Source organism: Haliotis cracherodii, unplaced genomic scaffold, assembly GCF_022045235.1.
Source record: "Haliotis cracherodii isolate W230 unplaced genomic scaffold, xgHalCrac1.p SCAF_4, whole genome shotgun sequence".
In the NCBI taxonomy this organism is placed as follows: domain Eukaryota; kingdom Metazoa; phylum Mollusca; class Gastropoda; order Lepetellida; family Haliotidae; genus Haliotis; species Haliotis cracherodii.
The window spans coordinates 23,464,079-23,488,266 of record NW_027266297.1 but is presented as its reverse complement, the minus strand read 5'-3'; the positions used below and the strand labels follow the sequence as shown (position 1 = coordinate 23,488,266).

Sequence of the window (24,188 nt, the reverse complement as noted above, 5' to 3'; positions counted from 1 at the left end):
AGTGTTCAAACTCTGTCCTGCGGAATTCTGCGTCATTCTGCTTGTGACGCGTCGGCCAGTTGTGGGAGTATCTACGGCGAGTTCTGGCGTTGACGTACGGCCAGGGCAAGGCGTTGACGTTGGCATCATGAAGGTAGTCTACCGTGACACGAGCTGTGTGCGGTGGAGCGTTGTCCTGTCGAAACAGCTCCCTCTGGCGATCAATGAAGGAGGTGAGGTCAAATAATGCTGTGGTGGACGTTGAAGTGGTGTGCAACAGAAGACTGCGATTCCCCTCTTTGGATACGTCCTGTGGTGATGTTCCCATCGGCAGCGCTGAGTCTCGGCAATGTTGACAACTGAATGACAAATTATTGGCTTATGCCTGCTTTTTTATAGCCAATACCACGAGTTACGAATGCAATAACTTGCACGTGCATTTTGCTTTACTGTTTTCCTCCATGACATTTTTGAACAAGTGTGAAAACAATGCAAATCGACAATGGCTGCGTTTTGACGCACCCTTTGTCGAATATCAGGCCAGCAACATTTTCCAATAGCATATATCAAATTTATATACCGGATTTTTTGTGTAGTCAGGTTAATGAACTACATATTACCTGTGCGTTTCTTTTTTTGAAGAGTGTATTTGTTGTTAACAGTTGATAAAACTTTTTATTCAACCAGTAATTGATATTCGGATTCATTGACTGGTTGGATAAATGGTGAGTATATGTGGTTTTACGCCGCGTTTAGCAATAATAGTAATGTCACGAATGGGAACACCAGATATGGGCTTCACACATTGTACACATTGGGGGAAACCAACCCGGACTTTTGTCGTGACGAGCGAACGCGTTAAGCACTAGCCTACCCAATCGCCTCTGAGTAAATAGGTTTCAATTAGTGAATAGTATGGAAGTTCATTGACCCCGTGGGGATCCGGGGTAGAATGCGCCCCCCAGCAACCGGTTGCTGGTCGTTGGAGGCGAAATGGGGATTCCCAGCAATGCTGGTGATACGAGGATTGGGTTGTCAGGCTCAGTGACTTGGTTGATGGTGACTTGGTTGACTTGAATCTTTGCTCATTAAACCAATCAACGAATTGTCTGGTGAAGACTCGGTTATTTGCAGGCAGTCGTCATACAACTGGAATATTGCTAGGTTTTTCACTCTTTGCTCAGCCTTGAATCTAAAATACTGCCTAACACTTAAATGTCAAAAGCATTGAGGAAAGGGTGCGATTTGAGGTTTAATTACTGAAGAAGTATCAAACAAAAGAAATACATGGAGGATTTTTTTAGGTTCTGTTTTTTATGTTAAATATGCGTATCAGATACACCACTGCTGAGTCCCGAATTCCCTCTAAATAGACCCCCGAATTCCTCGTACCAAAAGGGGGTTGGCAGCCTCATTCCTGCGTCATAACATCAACCATGTATTGCTCATATATATTATTAAGTATGATCAAGTATTCCCATGGGTTCAACATGCAACCTATTTATACAACTTTAAACTGGGTGAAGAAAAAAGCTTTGGAAAGAAGCCAGTGTCGTCGGCTTGCAGCCTATGTCACGTGATCTCGGGCAAGCGCTGGTCGGAGATCAAAATATGTTGACGTGTCGCGGAGGGTACTCGAACAGAGTTTCTTTCCCCATTGATTTCCAGTCTCTCTACGGAACTGTGAGTGGCTGATGTTAAGCTCAACAGGGAAATAGCCCGGCTACCGGTCGTTGATAACAGTTTATCACGTTTTAAGCGTACAACACAATACTCACGGCAGCGCTGCTGAGTGAGTGGGCGATTTGTCCCGATTTGAATGATAAAACTTAGCATGACGAGTGAACAATCTATCGTCTATGTTGATGTGAGGTCTTTTTAAGCCTTGGGAAATACCAAGTCTAGCCAGAGTTCATAATATCAGTTACATGTACATCAGTTGACTATGTCGACCGATTGATCTCCCATGTAATATGTGTGTTTTGTCACCAGTTGGTGAGAGACGATTGTTTGTGTAAATCTCCACAGTGACTCTGTATTCAACTACTGATTGCGCAATCATCATGAGGATGTTAGTGTTGGATTACAAAGCTATACCCCTCCATTGTTTTGAGTGTATATTGATTGTAAACCTCTTTCTGCCGTATGTTTACTCAGTGTCGTGTTGCGTTGATGGGTCAAGATGTGATTTTCATTTTTTGAATTGCCTGTTTTTTTGCCATCTTAAGAAAATATGATTTGACGCTAAACAAACCCACACACAATTATTTGAAAGTGTTACAGTCCGGATGAGGCCACCTTTCTCTGTGTATAAACAGTTTCAAAGCTTCATGCAGAATTCTTCTCCTTTCCCTGTTTGTTTGTTTGTTTAATGCCGCACTCGGCAAATATTCCAGCTATATGACGGCAGTCTGTAAATAATCAAGTTTGGACCAGACGATCCAGTGATTGACATCATGAGCATCGATCTACTCAAAAAACACACATAATACACACAAACCTGGACATACACGAGAGAGAGAAAGAGAGAGAGAGAGTGTGTGTGTCCATAAAATCAGTATAATCGATTTTATGTAGGAGTGTGTGAGTGAGTTTGGTTTAACGCCGCTTTTAACAGTATTCCAGTTATATCACGGCGTGTCAACTTAATGAAAATATATCTTGCTAGCGAACATGTACTTGAAAATTAAGTGATTGTTAAAAGCATTGTGATTTACTCACAAGGCTACGGATAATTAGGTTGCCAGTTCGATCCATTAAAATGTTTAGATAACATTTGTCTTTTGATTTTACATCATTCCACACTTTTCCTTATGAACATTCCCGTACATGAGATTTAAACTGATTGGAGAACAATAGGATGAGGTCACTGGGGTTTATAAGTTGTAATACGGCAGTTTTGAGACGGTTGAATAGTGGACGTGGAGTTCATGCTCTGTATTCGTCAATGCGCCAAGTCCACAGTTCTCATTCCTAATTTCATTACAAAAAGTTAGTTGTCTTGTTCTGCTTAAATACCAATCATAGATTTCCTGATGTTTCTACAGTTTGAGCTGAGTGAGCAGTATTAAAGGGAACGGGAACATTGAGTAAAGTTAACTTATTCAATACATTAATACGTCCTCATTCACTGAATCCTCGATTATCCAATGTGTCATATCACGATTCTATAATGATAAATATCCTTGACCATTTCGCCCCAGTAGCCTCGTTTCTTCTCTCTCTTCTCTCTAACTTTGCACAACATTTCTCTCGCTCTTAAGAGTAATTTGATTGGACGGCTATTTGTTGCGTCATTTCATTCGAATCGGGCTCAGAACGAAGCTATGGTAGACAATGGGTTCCGGAAATTTATCGTAATAGAATTGAGATAGAATACACTGGATAATCGATTATACATGACAAAATTATGACGAATAGTTGCATAGATCCACGTGTACTCTTCGTCAAAGAGTGCGTTTGATATAACACCGCTTTGAACACTATTTCAGTTATTTTACAGTGTGTAAGCTTGATGTGGAAGGACTGATGCAGGCCTTAGCTACGATCGTGGGTTTGGCACTGACAACCCTAGAACCACACAATGAGAGCGAACCGGCACAGATTAAGAGGAGCATGAGTAAGTGAGTGAGTGTGTGAGTGAGTATGGTTTTACACAGCTTTTAGCAATATTCCACCAATAACACGGCGGGGAACACCAGAAATGAGCTTCACATATTGTACCAATGTGGGGAATCGAACCCGGGTCTTCGGCTTGACGAGCGAACGTTTTAACCACAAGACTACTCCGACGCCCCGACGGGTACATGAAGGCACACATAATTACAGCATATACCAGTGTTATCAAAGTTGTTATCACACTTTCAAGACTCAATTGGAGACAGGTAGATTCATTTCAAATCTCCAAGATAAAGAACTCATCAAGACCCTGAGTACACTAAGAATATCTGTGTCAAAACTTTAACAGAAATACATATGTTGCAAAAGGAAATATCATGTAAATGACGGTGTATGTCATAACTGCCAAGATGGTCTAATTCAAAGATGAATATTGTGTCTTCTTTGTCTGTCAAAAAAGTGAGTTGAGTAAATTTACACACATATAGACTTGTTCTTGGTTATTCATGTGTTGCGTCACTTTTATTAAGTGAAAAACTTATTGTTGTTACGACCCATTATCGTGAATCTATTGTTAGCCGTCCATACTGGAATCTCCCTTCCTTAACACCATATATAGTCAGGACAGGGTGTTTAATGACATAGTTTATTGTAAATTAAGAGAAATATGCATTAAACAAGACAGACAAAAGCTTGAAATTACGATCTTGCACCATTCGTAAGCCTAGTGTCTCTTAAACTTCGAACATTCCTTCATCTCTTAGGACGATGACAGACACAAATGCACTCAAAGGTTAAAATGTAGGACAAATAAGTCCGTTGAATAGTTTTTCTATCTAAAACGATAAGTAAGATATATTTGTTATCTGTTCGGCGGGCATGTTGATCATGAACAATATACTCATATATATCTGTGTCAACGCCAAAGAACAACCAGACCCAATCATTAGCCGGGACATATTCCTTTTGGCGGAACAGGCAAACAACAGTGAAAAACACACAAAATGACCTTCGAAAAACAGCGACGATACCAGGCGCCAACGAACCGGGCAAGCACGCCCGCCCCACTTCCAACACAATTTGCATAAAAAGGTAAGTGTATTTCCATTGCAAAACGCCGCACAGCCCTACTCCTGTCATACGACAGTGGCCAGTAAACAATCGACTCATTGACGATAGCACGTTTACTGATTTTGTTGAAACAAGAAACGATATTTTTATTTGAACATATTTCTTAAGATCACCATTTTTAACGTCTCGGCCCGAACATGCATGCACCCATGCAGCCTTAAAGTAGCCTTGCTGAAAATTTCAAACATTATTATTATATGTAATAATGCTTATATTCTGCCATTTCTTTCACCGTCTTCACAGTTTATTACATATGGATCACTGAAAATCAGTGATAATACAGGTGCTCACGAAAAGGGTAAGCGTATCCCGCCACACTGGCACCTGCCACTATTTTCATTAAAAAAACCACGCACTGTATTGGTGATCCGAAAAAGTAATAAGATGTCGATAACCTTGGCATAACGACGCTCTACCTGCACATTTTGTTGAGGCTCCCCATATTTTCATGTTTGTTGCGTGACATGGTGTCTGAAAAAAGGTATTATGCTGCACAGTCTGTTCCACATTTTCAGTCCAAGTCGTGAAGTGTCAGTTTAACTGTGAAACTAAGACATTGTCTCTGATAATGAGGGTTATCGAAAAATACTTGATTGAGTTGATGTTTGTGATGTTTGACTTACTGGAATCAAACTTTGGGACTGCCAATTTTCCCAAGCACAGCCCACCTTTAACAGCCCCCTCTACTGTGACATTCTACACGAAGGACAAGCCCAGGCCGGATCTTCACGGTGCATTAGTGTAAGGCATACCTGGGCTGTGTGATAAGAAACAGCTCACGCACGGTGAATGTGCATTTTCATTCGGCCAAGGGCAACTCCAGAAAGAAGAAGTAAATATGACGCCGCGTGGTTGTTCTCAAAATCGATTGAAACCGGTAGCGCTTGAACATCTGATTTGTAAAGAGCTATTTAATATGTTATGTATAGTTTATGACACATACATATCACGCAAACCTTGATATAATTAATCTGAATTTTACCGGGCGCGAAATAGTGTTTCCGATACGAATAAAAATAAAGAAAGGACACAACTGTTATCCATTGCTAGTATCTCGTGCGACCGCCCCGGGCCGCAATCACTGCTCTGCATCTCCTCGGCACTGACTGGATAAGTGTTCAAACTCTGTCCTGCGGAATTCTGCGTCATTCTGCTTGTGACGCGTCGGCCAGTTGTGGGAGTATCTACGGCGAGTTCTGGCGTTGACGTACGGCCAGGGCAAGGCGTTGACGTTGGCATCATGAAGGTAGTCTACCGTGACACGAGCTGTGTGCGGTGGAGCGTTGTCCTGTCGAAACAGCTCCCTCTGGCGATCAATGAAGGAGGTGAGGTCAAATAATGCTGTGGTGGACGTTGAAGTGGTGTGCAACAGAAGACAGCGATTCCCCTCTTTGGATACGTCCTGTGGTGATGTTCCCATCGGCAGCGCTGAGTCTCGGCAATGTTGACAACTGAATGACAAATTATTGGCTTATGCCTGCTTTTTTATAGCCAATATCACGAGTTACGAATGCAATAACTTGCACGTGCATTTTGCTTTACTGTTTTCCTCCATGACATTTTTGAACAAGTGTGAAAACAATGCAAATCGACAATGGCTGCGTTTTGACGCACCCTTTGTCGAATATCAGGCCAGCAACATTTTCCAATAGCATATATCAAATTTATATACCGGATTTTTTGTGTAGTCAGGTTAATGAACTACATATTACCTGTGCGTTTCTTTTTTTGAAGAGTGTATTTGTTGTTAACAGTTGATAAAACTTTGTAGTCAACCAGTAATTGATATTCGGATTCATTGACTGGTTGGATAAATGGTGAGTATATGTGGTTTTACGCCGCGTTTAGCAATAATAGTAATGTCACGAATGGGAACACCAGATATGGGCTTCACACATTGTACACATTGGGGGAAACCAACCCGGACTTTTGTCGTGACGAGCGAACGCGTTAAGCACTAGCCTATCCAATCGCCTCTGAGTAAATAGGTTTCAATTAGTGAATAGTATGGAAGTTCATTGACCCCGTGGGGATCCGGGGTAGAATGCGCCCCCCAGCAACCGGTTGCTGGTCGTTGGAGGCGAAATGGGGATTCCCAGCAATGCTGGTGATACGAGGATTGGGTTGTCAGGCTCAGTGACTTGGTTGATGGTGACTTGGTTGACTTGAATCTTTGCTCATTAAACCAATCAACGAATTGTCTGGTGAAGACTCGGTTATTTGCAGGCAGTCGTCATACAACTGGAATATTGCTAGGTTTTTCACTCTTTGCTCAGCCTTGAATCTAAAATACTGCCTAACACTTAAATGTCAAAAGCATTGAGGAAAGGGTGCGATTTGAGGTTTAATTACTGAAGAAGTATCAAACAAAAGAAATACATGGAGGATTTTTTTAGGTTCTGTTTTTTATGTTAAATATGCGTATCAGATACACCACTGCTGAGTCCCGAATTCCCTCTAAATAGACCCCCGAATTCCTCGTACCAAAAGGGGGTTGGCAGCCTCATTCCTGCGTCATAACATCAACCATGTATTGCTCATATATATTATTAAGTATGATCAAGTATTCCCATGGGTTCAACATGCAACCTATTTATACAACTTTAAACTGGGTGAAGAAAAAAGCTTTGGAAAGAAGCCAGTGTCGTCGGCTTGCAGCCTATGTCACGTGATCTCGGGCAAGCGCTGGTCGGAGATCAAAATATGTTGACGTGTCGCGGAGGGTACTCGAACAGAGTTTCTTTCCCCATTGATTTCCAGTCTCTCTACGGAACTGTGAGTGGCTGATGTTAAGCTCAACAGGGAAATAGCCCGGCTACCGGTCGTTGATAACAGTTTATCACGTTTTAAGCGTACAACACAATACTCACGGCAGCGCTGCTGAGTGAGTGGGCGATTTGTCCCGATTTGAATGATAAAACTTAGCATGACGAGTGAACGATCTATCGTCTATGTTGATGTGAGGTCTTTTTAAGCCTTGGGAAATACCAAGTCTAGCCAGAGTTCATAATATCAGTTACATGTACATCAGTTGACTATGTCGACCGATTGATCTCCCATGTAATATGTGTGTTTTGTCACCAGTTGGTGAGAGACGATTGTTTGTGTAAATCTCCACAGTGACTCTGTATTCAACTACTGATTGCGCAATCATCATGAGGATGTTAGTGTTGGATTACAAAGCTATACCCCTCCATTGTTTTGAGTGTATATTGATTGTAAACCTCTTTCTGCCGTATGTTTACTCAGTGTCGTGTTGCGTTGATGGGTCAAGATGTGATTTTCATTTTTTGAATTGCCTGTTTTTTTGCCATCTTAAGAAAATATGATTTGACGCTAAACAAACCCACACACAATTATTTGAAAGTGTTACAGTCCGGATGAGGCCACCTTTCTCTGTGTATAAACAGTTTCAAAGCTTCATGCAGAATTCTTCTCCTTTCCCTGTTTGTTTGTTTGTTTAATGCCGCACTCGGCAAATATTCCAGCTATATGACGGCAGTCTGTAAATAATCAAGTTTGGACCAGACGATCCAGTGATTGACATCATGAGCATCGATCTACTCAAAAAACACACATAATACACACAAACCTGGACATACACGAGAGAGAGAAAGAGAGAGAGAGAGTGTGTGTGTCCATAAAATCAGTATAATCGATTTTATGTAGGAGTGTGTGAGTGAGTTTGGTTTAACGCCGCTTTTAACAGTATTCCAGTTATATCACGGCGTGTCAACTTAATGTGGGAGGAAAGCCCGAAGTGATGCAGGTATCAAACGTTTACCACTTCGGTGAAACCCACGAGCACGGGTATGGTGCTGACAAACCTAGAAACATAATCGGGGCGAACCGGGATTCGAACCCACAATCATAGGTTTCTGGCGTCCTCAAGGGACGCAACTCTGCACAGCGAATCGCGGCGCCTTAGACGACTGGGCCACCCATGCCACCGAGAGAAAGAGAGAGAAAGAGATGGAGAGAGAGAGATTGAGAGAGAGAGGGAGAGAGAGAGAGAGAGAGAGAGAGAGAGAGGGCCCTCCCCTAGAGACTGTCATATTTAACAGTGAAGCTCCCCAAAATCCATTACCAGTCCTTATTGCTGTTTTTCATTCTTGAAGAACTGCTGATGTACATCAGACGCGACTTGAAGCAAGCCACACAAAAACGTATGAGGTTATAGATATAAAGATAATATGTAAATGGCTTCTTATTCAAACAGAAGTAACACTAATAACATCACTATTAAACCGGTTCTTGGAAACATGGGTCGTTTAAGTTGAAACATGGATATTTGATATACATGTACACACATGCAAGAGTTGAAGAAATTTGGATAACAAAGCAAACTTGAGATACTTTTTATTGAACATATAAACAGTATTTATTGGAAATAATCACATTGTATCCGGGGTGTCGTGGTAGCCAAGTGGTTCAAGTGTTCACACGTCCTGCCACATGTTTTTTAAGCATTAAAACCTCTTCTTCTATATTGAAGTCACATTGACCAAGCCATAACATTAGTTAAGCTATTTTAACATGAATTGGGAAATATTCCCATTTGTCAATTTGTACTGCTGCCGATTTGGGACTGAATAGCAACTTCTAAACACTTCAATTTAAATCCCAATACTAGCGGCATATACCTTGACCTTGGACATTTCTTGTTAAACACAAGTTCTAGAAAGCTACTAGTCCTACTAATCTTTCACTTAAACCATGAATCGGGAATTCAAAAGAAAGTTGACAAGTCTAGCTTCTCACGAAAGCATCCCATCTGGGATTTAGGTTGGCTTTGTTTCACGACTAGTGCCTGTATCCACCTAGTTGCAACAATCATAGATAGAATCAGTGATTTTCATCCTTTGGTTAAACAATGATCATCTGTCACCTGAAGCATGGTGTCTTGACTAGCCTGCACCCAGGGTATATATGCTGTGAGCTGTGTCATTAGCAGGGTGCACAGAGTTTCATGAGTTGAATTCTCTTGTACAGAGGCAGAAGGTTAATAGATGCACACAAATATTCACCTGAATGGGTTTTTAAAAGTCAAGAACTGGCTAATGAATCTCTAACTAGTAATGATGACCGTAAGTGTATGTTTAGATTCCATCAATACCTTCATAACCTTCTAAATTGGTATTTGAGGCAAAATTAGGAAAAAGAAAAAAAAATCAAAATGAAAAATGGGCCGTTCATGTTTTCCTATTTTCAGAGGTAATTTAACATTGCAGTTTAACATTGTATTCGATGCAGTAATGTAAAACTCTTGTTTAACCAGTTATGACTAAACAGCAAGTCACCTCCACAAAGCCACAACATAAGTTGTATGTAATTGGGACATCGTTACTTCAAGAAAGGTTTCGTTGACATTTGCAGCAGACATGGCTAAATATTTGCATCTGAGCGGGTCTAGATAAATCACTGGTTTGAGTTTCGTTATTGTTGTTATATTTATACTTAATAAAGAAAATAACCTTTACTTCTGTGTTCAATGAAGAACCTTTGTATCCTGAATTCCTTTCATTGTTTCCCATAAGGAGCAGGTGGTGCAATTGTATCAAGTTCTGAGATTTTAAACTCAAGTATGGGATCTGAAGCCCCAAACACGTAAGTAAATTCGTTATTTCTGATATACCGTTTTCCAGATAACCAGTAGGAATCAGAATATTACTGAATGTCTCTTTACATCTTCACTACTCAAGTTTTAATAATATATTAATGGTGAGCCTGTGAACCACTGGTACTCTGGTATTAGCTCATACAAATCCAAGGTTGAAAGAAAGAATTCTGATAAATGATTTACAAAAATCATTTTTGGCTTTTCCAAACTTCAGGGTAGGATCTTCCATGTACCAACAATGTAAAGAACAAGGTGGGATAAGGGCCCGCGTACCCACAGAGTCTGCACAATTTCAGAAATGAGCAAACTCTACAGAAATCATTAAACAATGGTTTCCGATGTGTTTATAGGAATTGTAACACATTAAGTACATAGGTAGGGTTCAAACATATCAAAAGATAGAATTTGTGCGAAGTGTTTTTCTGATATTTAAACTTGTACAAGTCTTTTACCAAGGCTTATTTTTGTAGGAGATAAAATCAGTACAAACATATAGTGCAAAGTTTATGTTGGGTCACAAACCTGCTTATATTTAGATTTTCACTTGAGAATTAAAAATACATTTTCATTCAATTTAGTAATACTTTGTGATAGTATGTAATCATGCCATAAGTCCAAACTTACAAGCGTAAGAAGGGCCCCTAGACGCAATTGCCAACACCAACTAAAACGAACGTAATACAAGCCCCTATAAACAGCCATCTAAACGACATCTAATAATAGTAAATTGTGTAATAAACTATTTAAACTGAAAACGGACCACAAGGAAATTGTTCTTTCTTGGAAACCTGTGCAACAGCCGGAGCCATTTTCTAGCCAGGCAGCTCTTTTTAACTCGTCTCTTCGCTTTTAAGAACAACTGTTGTATGAATGCACATGGCTTCATCCCGGATTTATGGAACATTCTAGAGAAGTATCAACTTCTACCCTTCTTACATGCTTTCATGGTCAGTGGTACATTTCCCGTGCAAAGCTCCTGGAAGAAAATTGTAAAGAAATCCATTCATGACCATGAAGAGAAGGAATGGAATACCCGAATATCTCTAGATCAAGGCCTTAAACATTTCAGGAAAATCCATTCCACCAGAAAGCCCCACCCTGCCTGGTTCATAGCAAAAGCCAACCCAAACATTAAGAAACAGTGTGCGTTTATTGTTCATTTATGTGCCCTCTGGAGACCTGGCGTTGTTCAAGGAAGTTGATTTCTCTGTGGTCTACACTACGACGACCTTCTAACACACGCCTTGTGTCATTGTGAAACATTAAGCATGCATCGAGACATGTTGTGGTGTGACATCATCAACATTGGTCCGGTGGAACTCAGTGTCCATCTCCAAGATAGACCCGACACTGACCTTGTCTGCAGTCTCCTGTCCTGCCAGCCTCCTGTTTCCCTGTCCGATGAGGATCAAGAACTGTTCCAAATATCTGTGATAACCAGACTATATGATATGTGCAACTTCTCAAGTGACTCTCAATCCATGTAAAATCTCTGCTTTCCACTGTTAACTTATAACATGTTTTGTACTCTCCTATGGAGGAATAAAAGCATATATTTAAACTGAAAACGGACTACAATTAGTGTGCCTATATAACCATGCGCTATTATGGGAGCAGCTAAGTAGTAGAAGTTGACAATAGAACACACAGGAAAGAAATAAGGTGTTTCCTGCCTTTTGATGGAAGAGATGCAGGCTGTTGGTGCTCTTATGGGAACAAATAATGATGCATTTTTGACAGTGAACATGACGTTTGTTGAAAATCTGAAAATATAGATGTAGTGTGATTGCTACCAAAGTACAGGATTTATGGCGATGATGTAATTGAGGTAAACAATTCGTAATAAATAGGGCCTTATCCTACTTCGTCATTCGAGCTGAAAATAGAGCTAATCCTGCTCATGCCTTAATATTTATGGAATCAGGAAACATGGTAAAATCAAAATTCTTGTTTCATTCTTGCTCTCAAAATGTTTGTTAGATAAGGCCAAGTCCAGTCAATATTCAGGAGAGGTTGTTGAAGGGTACGGGTTCACTGTTTTACTTGTAATCCAGTTTTATCAAAGCTTGTAACAGCCGTCAACAAACCCACATTTAACATTGGGAAAATGGATGTTTCCACGTGTCATTTTGCTATAGCTTTGTGACCTACAAATTTGAGAAGCACCAGTCCTTAACAAGCATAACATAAAATAAAGTAATGAATGAAATCTGCTCCCCCAAGATAATGAAATAGTTGGCCCCTACAACTTTAAGAGGGTGTGTGCGTGTCACGTTTACCATAAGTATTTAGGCATTCTTAAGTTTAAGATTTATTTTCATATAGCATTATTTAAATGCGAAAACCTGTATGTTTTCAGTACCGTGGCACCAAACTGTCCTGATGTTGTACCTTTCTCAGAGAGCTACTTTGCAGGTAATTAACATCTCTAACACTGCATGATCATATGAATATGTTCTGTTTACAACTCTTAATCTTATAGATTGTATTTAGATGCTGCCGACTCTGATTATATAGTACAATGCAAGGGACTGAGCCTAGAGTATCAGTACTTTTGCGATATCTCCTGTGGATTACCACCTGTACAATCTCTTGGACATTTGTTAGAAGTTCGCGACATATTGATTGTACCCTTTGTTTGTATTCAAAACATGTTATGATTTGTATTCTGCAGAAATATCTACCGGGCTTGTGGCTGCTATTGCAGTTGGTGCGGTGATTACTGTAGTTATTGTCATCATGTTCCTGGAGAGCACCTGGTTTATAGTCCAACACTTCTTAGTAAAGAAGACAACAATTCTGTCCATATGGATGATTGGCCTACAACCAGTGAGTAAACAAGATATGCCTGTATGCACATTTTAGACCACACTTAGAATACTTTAAAGCTTGTTTGTTTATTGTTTGTTGCTGCACTCAGCAATATTCCAGGTATACACTGGTGAACTGTAGTCTAGTCTGAACTAGTCTGAACACAACAAACCGGTGACTGACAGTATGATCAACCACAAAGACACTCCCTTTTTAGTATGATGACACACAAGCAACCAACTGATCTATCAAATAGATCTTTATAGAAATCCACAGATTGTCCCTCTAACCACGCCTCTGTGGCAGCCTTTATGTCCTCGTCATCATGGAAACGTCTTTCACGTAGGGCAGATTTCATTTGCCGGAACAGGAAATAGTCACTGGGGTCTAAGTCTGGGCTGTAGGGTGGGTGATTTTACTGTTTGAATCCACATTCACATATGGCGGCCTGTGCAATTCTCGACTTGTAAGGAACTTTAGCATATAATGGGTAGGTTTCTCGGCAGGATAAAGCTAACGGATAACACGATATCCGTTGGGGTCATACGCGGATAGAGATGCAAATATCAAAGGTCAATTAGGGACTACTTTCCGTGTTTACAAACAAACATGGCATCGCCCTTGTCATTCGGCGATCGCGTCAGAATTAACCATCAGGGACCTGGATAAACTAAAGGGATAATTGTTATCATTATCAAAAGAACAGTCTGATATACTGAAAAATCAGTGTCTAACTGTGATGTAGCTAAGGCATTTTATAACTTTTGGCAACTTTGGAGATATAAATTTCGAAACAATTTTGCGAGGGCACGAGGCCTAGCCAAGCGGGATCAGTAGCCATATCTTTGCTTGTCGACCTCTGCGGCTTGAAACCTTTTCCACAAATTAAAATAGTTGGATTTGGCCGAAATATGTTTGAATTGTTACCTTGTTTCGTTTTGTCGCTGTGTGTACTTTTGACTTCACTTAACGTTATGACAGGACAGACCGACTGTCAACAACGTCTAAACGTGGATGTAACGTCTCATAGACTACGGTTAGAGTAGCTTCCCTTTGACTGATAGATTGCCGCGAAAGGCAAGTAAAAACAAAATTGTTGTTTTGCGTATATGTTGCTTCGCCACTGTATAAGAAACAGATTTTAGTTGGAGCTATATTGGCTACTGTCACTGTCCGACTAACACATCACTTACCCTGTGAATGCGCGAATTGATATTTAATACGTCACAGGGTAAGTGATGTGTCAGTCGGACAGTGACAGTAGGCACCCTTGCCGAACTAGGCTGGAATTTCTTAGTAATATTTTGGCTGGCCTGACCAAGTCTATGCATAGTCCGATCAAACATCGCATAACCAAATCGACATCTGGTTCATAAACAACATGGCAACTGCAGATATCAGTCGATTGCAGGATTTGCAAAGCATGTGTCTTGTCAATTGGGCATCGACAGATTTTTCCAAATATTTTCAATATGTGTTCAAGTGATTTGATGCACTTCGCGAGGTAGGAGGTACGTTTTTTCACAATATATATCATGATTATAGATCAGATCATGTTGTTTGAAATGCAAAAGAAGGGATATAGAAGGGGCATTTCTCGTAACAGCCACTGGTTGCGCTTCGATCGAGCCAGGAAATTACAGCCTAGTTAGACAAGGGTGGAAGCAGTACTTTTACAGATAACTCCCTTGCCTCGGGAAGATAAATTTAATACTTGATACTCAGTCAGGGACATCTAACACATCAAAGTTACTCAAGTCCTAAACATATCAGGGGGAATGCTCACAGTTTACCTCTGTTCATGATTCCTGTTAAAATCTGGGGTAGAATAGGTTTTCAGGGACCCATGCTTGCCGTGAAAGGTAAAAGGGATAGGGTGGTCAGGCTCGCTGACTTGGTTGATGAATGTCATCGTATCCCAACTGCGTGGATCGATGCTCATGATGTCAAACACTAGATTGTCTGGTCTAGACAATTATTTACCGACCGCCGTCACATAACTGGAATATTACTGAGTGCAGTGTTAAACAACAAACAAACAAACATGGACGCCATTGTATGTTTATAAATACGCAATTAAGGGTAATTAAGTACTGGATTAAGCTTTTGCGAATGATCACAAATCGATAGCCCTTCCAAAGTTATGTTATGCTTAAAGTATTAGACGAATGGAAAAGTCAGTTGGGCATCGTGTGTGAGGCAAATGTTATTTAATAGCGGTTTTACGTATGTGTGGTTATTCCAAGATGTTAGTGATAAGAACATGTTTTTATCTGCATTTAGAAAACGCTCAAGATACATATATATTTAGTACAACAGTATTACTTTTTAGTGCATTATGCTAATATAAAATCTCTTCTGCAACCCGAATTATCCGCAACAGTACTCAGAGACAAACGGTTAATTAGAACAATGTGTAAATTTCGAATATCTCTTCACAACTTTCGAGTCAACATTTTTCTTAAAAGGTCATTGTTAAATATACCTCATACAGAAAGTATATGTAAACAATGTGACCTTCATTTAGTTGAGGATGAAAACCATGTCTTTTTGTATGTAAGAATTATATTCATTTGAGAAATATTATTTTTACCTCATTACAGAAATATATTACAGAAATATTATAAAGGTAATATTACGTTTGCAAATTTATTTAAATCATGTGATATTAATGTACTACGCTTGAAAGCTTTTTATTTATGTAAATTATTTAAAATGAGATCGACAGAGATGAAACAGTCTGGATAAGTGACCTAAAATGTTATTTATCTTACAACTGTACTATAGGCCATGTGGCCTGAATTACGAAATTAACTTGTTGAACATGTCTTCATTTCAGGTTAAGTGTATTCACACAGTAGAACTTGATTGAAGTGTATGTCTATTTGATTGCATGTAATTGCCACCAACAGGTGTTTGCAGTGACAGCCCTGATAGCTGTGTGTATACCGCGATCCGCCTTGCTGTCGGATCTGGTGGCGGCCATGTAAGTTAGAAACAGGGATTTACTTGAGTGCATCTTTTGTCGTTGGGGATGGGGTTAGGGTGGGGTCCACAGGCTGTTGACATATGGCACGCTTTATTTGATTTCCAAAAATTGTTTTATTGTCATATCATTGCACATCCTCAAGAGCCTTCAGTCTATTATATATGGAGAACTTGGAGTATATTTCTTACAAGAATAGAATTGTCAGCTCTATGTAACATGCCGTCAGCAATTTTGATTAACTGTATTTGATTCATACAGCCAAACTACAAGCTATTGACATGTGGTGTCTGCACTAAAGCTAGAAGTGAATACACTACTCTTATTAGGGGATAAACCTGCTCTGGTTTTTAGGTTTTGCACTTAGATTCAATATCTGTACATTTCATTTAAAACCAAATGCGTTAGCTGGAGAGTTCGAATTTGAAAAGTGTACAGGCTTCGAACTCTTTCGTGATAGCGAAGTGATGAGTGATGGGCATCCGCTGAGACGAACATTTTTAATAGGTGGAATTCAGTGATGAATGACGATCGTTTTTCTTCCACGAAGGTTTGTTTTTATTCACTCATCATAATACTTAGCTTTGTTCAGTGTGAGCCAATACAAACTTTTAGTAAGTAATTTTCTGGAGATCCTCTGCACTGTTTATTTCAAGAGTACACATCAATATTATGACGTCATACTGTACTTCAAGCAACGATGCCTAAGCATTGTGACGTGGTACAAATGACATCAAAGTCTGTAAAGGAATAGCGCCAAATTTAAAGCTGTGAATTCCGCCATACAGACGTTTAGTCATTTTTAACTGTTGCTTATGATATTCTATTATCCCTTTGGTTGTCAAAGTATTTTCAAATACATATTTTCTTATATAGATTCAATAATCATGGCAAACAAATCAGAAAGTAGGGTTCTACTATTGATGTCATGGTAGAATAATATATTGAACTGCCGTAGTATAACAACTTTACTGCTTGAGACAAATGGGTTTAGGCCATTTTTATGATTTTATCAACTTTTATAGCACATTCTTGTATATCATTACAAAATTTGAAAACCATCTTGAGGACATTTTGGACGACAGTAAATGCCCCTGTAAATTTAACCAATTTGAAACCCTGATTACACTTTTTGAAAATGAACAGAGGTTTATTTGTTTCCACTACACTTGGCTTTTTGTCTGCAGTAAGCCTTGTAGGCAGACTTATATGTCACATGATGTACATATATATGGTGGGACTAGGACATGGAAAGTATGGGACATGTACACTACATTCTACAGTTAGGTTTTCTTCGCATGTCACGGTTCACCAAGGTATTAGTGCATTGCAATACTTTAATGTATTGTATTGTATTGTTAAGTCCTGTATATTTTGCTATAACTTGTCACAACTTCAACATTTGGCCTTTGTATACTGCTGATGAACATGTGATTTTGGCCATCTGCATATAAACCAGTTATCCATGTTTCATTAATGAACATAATACCTTAATGAACATACTGAGACATCAGGTATTCTTTTAGCATGTCCTTCTTTACCCTTGTGAGAACTTTCAGATCTAATATGAAACTTAAGGAAATTTGAGATGAGCTAAAGAGTTCTTGTGCTCTTTTTGTATTTTTTCACCTGGCCAAGAATTATGCTAATACATATGTTGGCATTTTCTTCATTTCGATCACTGATACTATGGTTTTGCGGGGGTGGGGGGGGAAACATCTTAGGGACCGGTAATTTATTACAGGGGTGAATGGGTCAGAGGTTTTTGATGCACTAATGAATTGAAAATAATCACCCACCCCTAATGCTTGTCATATTGTTTGATGACCCTCCCCACGTCCTTGTACATTTTTTCATTGCCTCCCTGAAAAGACAAAATGAAAAAGCACTTTACATTCTATTATCAAATATTTTCATGACCCTCCCCAAATATCCGTATTCTTTTCACACATTGAGACTGTCAAATTTTTGGCGACCCTCCCCTGATTCCCTCTGACCCACATACCTCTGTAATAATCGACGGTCCCTCAGACTGACTTTCTGCAGTGTGTCTTTTGTACTATGTCAGCTACCTGTCCCGCTGTATCCAGATGTTCCTCTTTCTGCTGATCCACTACCACGGAGGGGACCAAGCTCTCATCGATCACATGTCAGGGGAGACAATAAACCTGCGCAGCCCTCCAGTGGCCTGCTGCTGCGTCTGCTGTCCCAAGATAGCTGTAAATGAGTGAGCAGGTATATTTGTCACTGTCACTATTAATTCACCATCAAGCCTCTTGAGATGAACTTTTAAACCCTGTTATATTGATGCTTAAATAAAATACATTGATATGTAATTGATATTGACAGTGACAATTACATTGTGAGTACGTTGGGTTTAATGCCACTTTGACTAATATTTCAGCCGTATCTCAATGGGGTGTGGGAGGGATAGAACCAAGGTATTTATTGTAACAAGAGGACACTTCAACCACTAGACTACCCCAACACTGCTAGCCCCAGGAAGAACAATGTAATGTGTACTTTTATGTGACAACAACCTGATTGTAAGAGTTCTCACATATCCATTCAATTCGGACATATGTATTTGTTGAGGTAACATTAAACTTCTTCATCCATTGTGTTCTAAAGTAAAGCTTTGACTGGTTTCTTTATACTCTTTCAGAAAGATCCTCTTCAGAATCAGAATGTCTGTTTTACAATTTGCCATTTTAAGACCGATCTTTGTGCTTCTGACTGCTGTGTTGTGGGCTGATAACAAATATCAGAACGGAAAGGTAAGTAAATAAGTCTGTTTCAAGATACATCCCATGTTCCCCAATATTAAAGATACATTTCATAACTGTCATCTTGCTGCCTTATAATACATCTCATACCTGCTATCTTCCTCTGCTTAAACTATACATCGCCATGTTTCCTATGTTTCGAAGAACGTCTCAAACCCGCCGCCTTTCCTATGTGTCAAAGTACATATCATGCCAAACATCTTGCTATGTTCCAAAGTACGTCTCAAACCCGCCACCCTGCTGTGTTCCAAAGTACATCACATAACCGCCATCTTGCTTTCTTTCAAAGTACGTCTCATATCCACCATCTGGCTATGCTTCAAAGTACATATCATACCCGCCATCTTGTGATGTTTCAAAGCACATATCATACCCGCCATCTTGCGAGGTTTCAAAGCACATATCGTACCCACCATCTTTGCGATGTTTCAAAGTTCGTCTCATACACACCATCTTGTTATGCTTCAAAGTACATCTGGAACCCACCTTCTTGTTATGCTTCAAAGTACATCTGGTACCCACCATCTTGTTATGCTTCAAAGTACATCTGGAACCCACCTTCTTGTTATGCTTCAAAGTACATCTGGAACCCACCTTCTTGTTATGCTTCAAAGTACATCTGGTACCCACCATCTTGTTATGCTTCAAAGTACATCTGGTACCTACCTTCTTGCTATGCTTCAAAGTACATCTGGTACCCACCATCTTGCTATCTTTCAGCTTGTGTTGATTTGAAATCATGCATCAGCTCTTAATCAGAAAATGATTCAGAACGTAAAATGTTAAACATAATTAGTTGTTTTAGTTGCTCATAGGTTTCATCAAAGTGCAAATGTCTGAGACTTTAAGCTTTCCTCCCACATCATGTGACATGCCATGATATAAATAACATATTGTTCAAAGTCAACTCACTCACTCTCTCACTTTCAGATGAGTCCAAAACAGGCCTCCCTGTACATAAGTGTGTTGAATGGTGTGTCCACACTTACAGCCATGTACGGCCTGATCCTTGTATTCAGAGCGTCCAGGAAACACCTAAAGGTGTTCAACATTGTCCCAAAGTTCATCTGCATGCAGTTAGTGCTTGTCTTCAGCAACCTGCAGGGCTTAGTCTTCAATATTCTGGCCAGTAGCAACCTTCCTCCTTGTACACCAATACTGCCTTCTACTGAACGAGGCAGTGGTAAGTGTCACAATTGGCCATCAACAACCTTCTTCCCTGTACATCAATGATGTCTTGTATTGCACGAGGCGATGGTAAGTGTCACATCTCGCCCTCAACAACCTTCCTACCTGTACATCAATGATGTCTTGTATTGCACGAGACGATGGTAAGTGTCACATCTGGCCACCACCAACATGCCTACGTGTATACCTGTCTACCAATATTGCTTTCAACCTCACAAAGCAATGGCAAGTGTGACGTCTGCCATAGAAAGTGACATACCCATTCACTCGTGGAGGCAGAGATGATTGGTGGTAAACATAAAACATATGCATCACTTCTGGCTTTCCTCACACACTGTGGTAACTGAAAATATATTGTTCAAAGCTGCATGACACCCAACACATCTGGACTTTTGTATGTAAGGTGTGTATTCTTTTTAACGTAACATGTGGTAGTAAAAACAATACAAATCAATTTTGTCAGAAGTGGTAATTGTTTATGGGTATTTGGAGGTCATTTTGATATTCTTTCCCTGCAATACTGACTCTGTGACTCATTAATAACTGCTATTCTCTTTGACTTGCAGTATGAATACTTCGGAGTAAATAAACTGCAATACTACCACCAATATAGAGCTTTCAAAAGGAATTTATTCCACTATTTTGCGGTAACGCAATATCATCAGTTTGTTTCCACTAGTAAAAGGTGAAAGATGTAATCTGACTGGATAACAATGTAAACAACCTGTGTTTTCAATTTCAGTTTGGAACCATCTGATTGTCATTTTGGAAATGTTCTTGCTTGCGCTTCTTGCTCGGCGCTTTTATCGCAGGATAGATGGATCACTGATCATCACAGATGTTGATGTTATGAGCTCAGGTGACAAAGACAAAGCACAGAAGAACGGGAATTCTTCCTTGAACAATGACACCAACATATTGAAATACACCAACAGTGGAATGGAATTAGAGGAAAGCATTACTTACATGTAGATGTTGATGAGAGTGGAACGGTTATATACACAGGAACGGTTATATTGCTGATTGATGGCAAGAGAACTGTGACGCAGGATACAGGAGCGTGTGTCACAAAATGAATATTGTAACTATATTTTATCTCAGACTCACAACAGTCGTGGCAAAGTCAGGGCTATGAAACTCGTTAGCTTTGGGATTCACAGCCACTACAGACACTTCTTTTCTTAATAATTTTATTCTTTTATTGCATTTATCAACATTTTACAGGAAAACAAATAACAATGACCCCGGGTGATATGAAATAACATATATCTCTGTACATATTAATCAGCACGAGAGTGGAAACGTGTACACAGACTAACAAAATAGAGTATGACATGACGACCAGAATCTATTATAGAGGAACATTTAGTGATCATGTAGTATTGTTGTAGAATGGTGGCATAGTTTGGTGAAACTTACTTTGAAAAAAAATAAATTAAAAGTATGATAATAATGTTGATTGGATCATTGTTTCTCCGCCATGGATAACCAAGTAGTAAATGTGATTTTTAGTTTATCGCAAAGCCATATTTCAAGTTATTTCCAGATATTTTTTACCTTGCTGCAAACCCAGACTATATGAGTGATTGTTTCCATGTCTTTGGTACAGAAACTACAACTTCTGCTATCTACATATCCTATTTTTGACAAGAAATTATGAATTGGTAAGATATGGTGTGTGTTTAAACTAGTATCTTTTGTACATCTAAAAGGAAGTACATTGTAGTGTGGCTAATCGTTAGATATTGTATCATTTAGTCCCTTTTTGACGAGTTTTGAATTTTCTTTAGGAAGGGGGGGGGGGGGGGGGGGACATAACGTTCTTCTATTTGTTTCCTCTAAAATGTTGATAAATGCAACAAAAGAATAGACTTATAAAGAAAAGAAAGTTTTCTATTCTTCTACAAGTGGTGCCTGTGAATCCCAAAGCCAATGAGTGTCATAGCCCTGACTATGAGACATGGACCATTTTACAAAGCGATCCTAACGCTGGTCTGCAAAGCATTGTGATGCGATTTCATTGCAGCGATATCTACAATTTAAGCCTAGCGATATCACCCGTGTGAGCCAGTTTGGGATGATAAATAACAATAATGATATGAAATTAAATAACATGTATCTCTGTACATATTGAACAGCGCGAGAGTGGAAACGTGTACACAGACTAACAAAATAGAACATGACATGACGAACAGAACATATAAAAGGAATCTGTTTTAGAATCTATGAAACAGGAACATTTAGTGATCATGTGGTATTGTTTTACTTCATTCTGAAAAGTCTAGAATGATGGCATAGTTTTTGGAAACGTACTTTGGAAAGTCAATGTTTAAAAAGTTTAATAATAATGTTGATTGGATCATTGTTTCTCCTTGGATAACCAAGTAGTAAGTGTCTCAATGGTGTGGTATTACTTTATTGGAACAATTGTAAACTAGTATCGTTTGTGCATGTAAAAGGAAGTGCATTATAGTGTGGCTAATCGTTAGATATGGTATCATTCTGTAGGATGAAGTCCCATTTTGTCGATTGTTGATTTCTTTTGGCATAACGCAGTTATTAGCAGTATATAGCAATACTGAGTTCCTGTGGACATTTTCAATAGTTTGTATATGTGGGGGTTGGAGTTATGCCCCTTGTTATGCCAAGACGTGTGTTGATGCGTTCCGTCAAACAATCAGCTTAATGAGGTATAATGACCGAAATCGACCGAAGTGAAGCTGTAATAAGTGGTTGACATACCATCGGAGACCGAAGCAAAACAAGAAAAGGTGTCGATTGACGTGTCTAGATCCAGAGTTGGACTTTTCACTTAACCAAAAGGCACCCGGCAAGTAACACTTGACAAACATAGGGAGTATTCACCCACTGTCGTCGGGTCTGATAAACACTTCATAATTATTATATGTGCAATGATGTTTACCTTGTATATTGGTTTGAGCTATGTTGTTTTGAACACATGTGAAAATGTTGATCTGTCTTCATATTTACAAAGAGCATGTTTGTGAATTTGTTTACACCAGTGACGTTTCGTCATTCAAAATTAAATAGTCAGCTTGGCCATCTCAATCATCACCTGCTCCAGACGCATGCCAATAATCCGCTGCCCGTAGAGGTAATAACACATAGAATCCTGTGTGCTAACGACATCAAAAGGAATCTCGGACCACTGACCTTAGACGAAGTCAAAGATGTCATTTTGAAGGAAATCTAATGCGTGGCATGTGACCTCGGAAGTGAGATAACCACACTCACAAATCAGGTTCGAGATTTAAGTAACATATTTTATTACCTTGAATCAAAGATGACCAATCTTTAGAGTGACGTGGAATCCGTACAATACAATCAGAGCATAATGTTCGAGGATGTTGGTTTGATCTCCGACAAGATAGAAAACGGGGAAGAGAAACTAGCACAGTTCGATGGCGAGACGTTATTCTCTATAACGTGACAGAGGAAACAGGGGAGACGAACACTGATTCTAAGGTCAAGGTACTAGATATCTTGAACAGCAATGTTGGGTTATTGATGTCGGGGTTAGTGATGACGTCTTCCGTGCACATCGGTCACCAACGTGAGGATTATCTCTAAACCAAGATTAAATTACTGCTATCTGATGACAAGATTTATTGAAAGCTCGAACAACACTCAAGAATAACGGTTATCGAGTCTCAAGCGATTAACTATCCGACAAGGTCAACAACTTCAAGCTGTGAAAGATAAGAGGACTCACTCATTTCAAGAATGGTAAGCTTTATTGCCTACCCCCAATCGTTTGATATTGTGTGTTTATTAGGAACATTTATATCAGATTTCCCAGACTTAAACTGGCTACCTGGTTACCAAATGTACTTTGCCCCAGCAGTTAAACTATCGTGTTTAGGTAGATGTTCTGGTGGAGTGTGTCCCTGTGTTAGACAAGATGTTGTGAACCAGTGAATCCACCTTAGCACCGATAAAGAAAACCTCATATGTTTTAAATTTTCCAAAATCTGAAGTAATTTAATGTGATTAAATGTTGTTGTGTACATATGTCCCTCCGGCAGGTTCTACATTTTACAATGGGAGA

The 24,188-nt window shown here is 39.5% G+C and overlaps 1 protein-coding gene across 1 annotated transcript; it reads left to right on the top strand.

The window, feature by feature from the left end:
* The first annotated feature begins 10,279 nt into the window (after positions 1-10,279).
* On the top strand, positions 10,280-21,091 carry LOC139480382 (organic solute transporter subunit alpha-like). The gene is made up of 8 exons (XM_071263447.1): positions 10,280-10,335; positions 12,708-12,763; positions 13,023-13,177; positions 16,072-16,145; positions 18,214-18,372; positions 18,811-18,922; positions 19,862-20,114; positions 20,862-21,091. The coding sequence occupies exons 1-8, from the start codon at positions 10,313-10,315 to the stop codon at positions 21,089-21,091; spliced, it is 1,062 nt and encodes a 353-aa protein (XP_071119548.1). The 5' UTR covers positions 10,280-10,312.
* Positions 21,092-24,188: the final 3,097 nt, after the last annotated feature.

Bases quoted from the DNA above. Each gene is read 5' to 3' on its own strand.
- LOC139480382 (XM_071263447.1), top strand. From the start codon at position 10,313: ATGGGATCTGAAGCCCCAAACAC. The intron at 10,336-12,707 runs GTAAGTAAATTC...GTATGTTTTCAG, and splicing joins GGATCTGAAGCCCCAAACAC to TACCGTGGCACCAAACTGTC. The intron at 20,115-20,861 runs GTAAGTGTCACA...TTTCAATTTCAG, and splicing joins TTCTACTGAACGAGGCAGTG to TTTGGAACCATCTGATTGTC.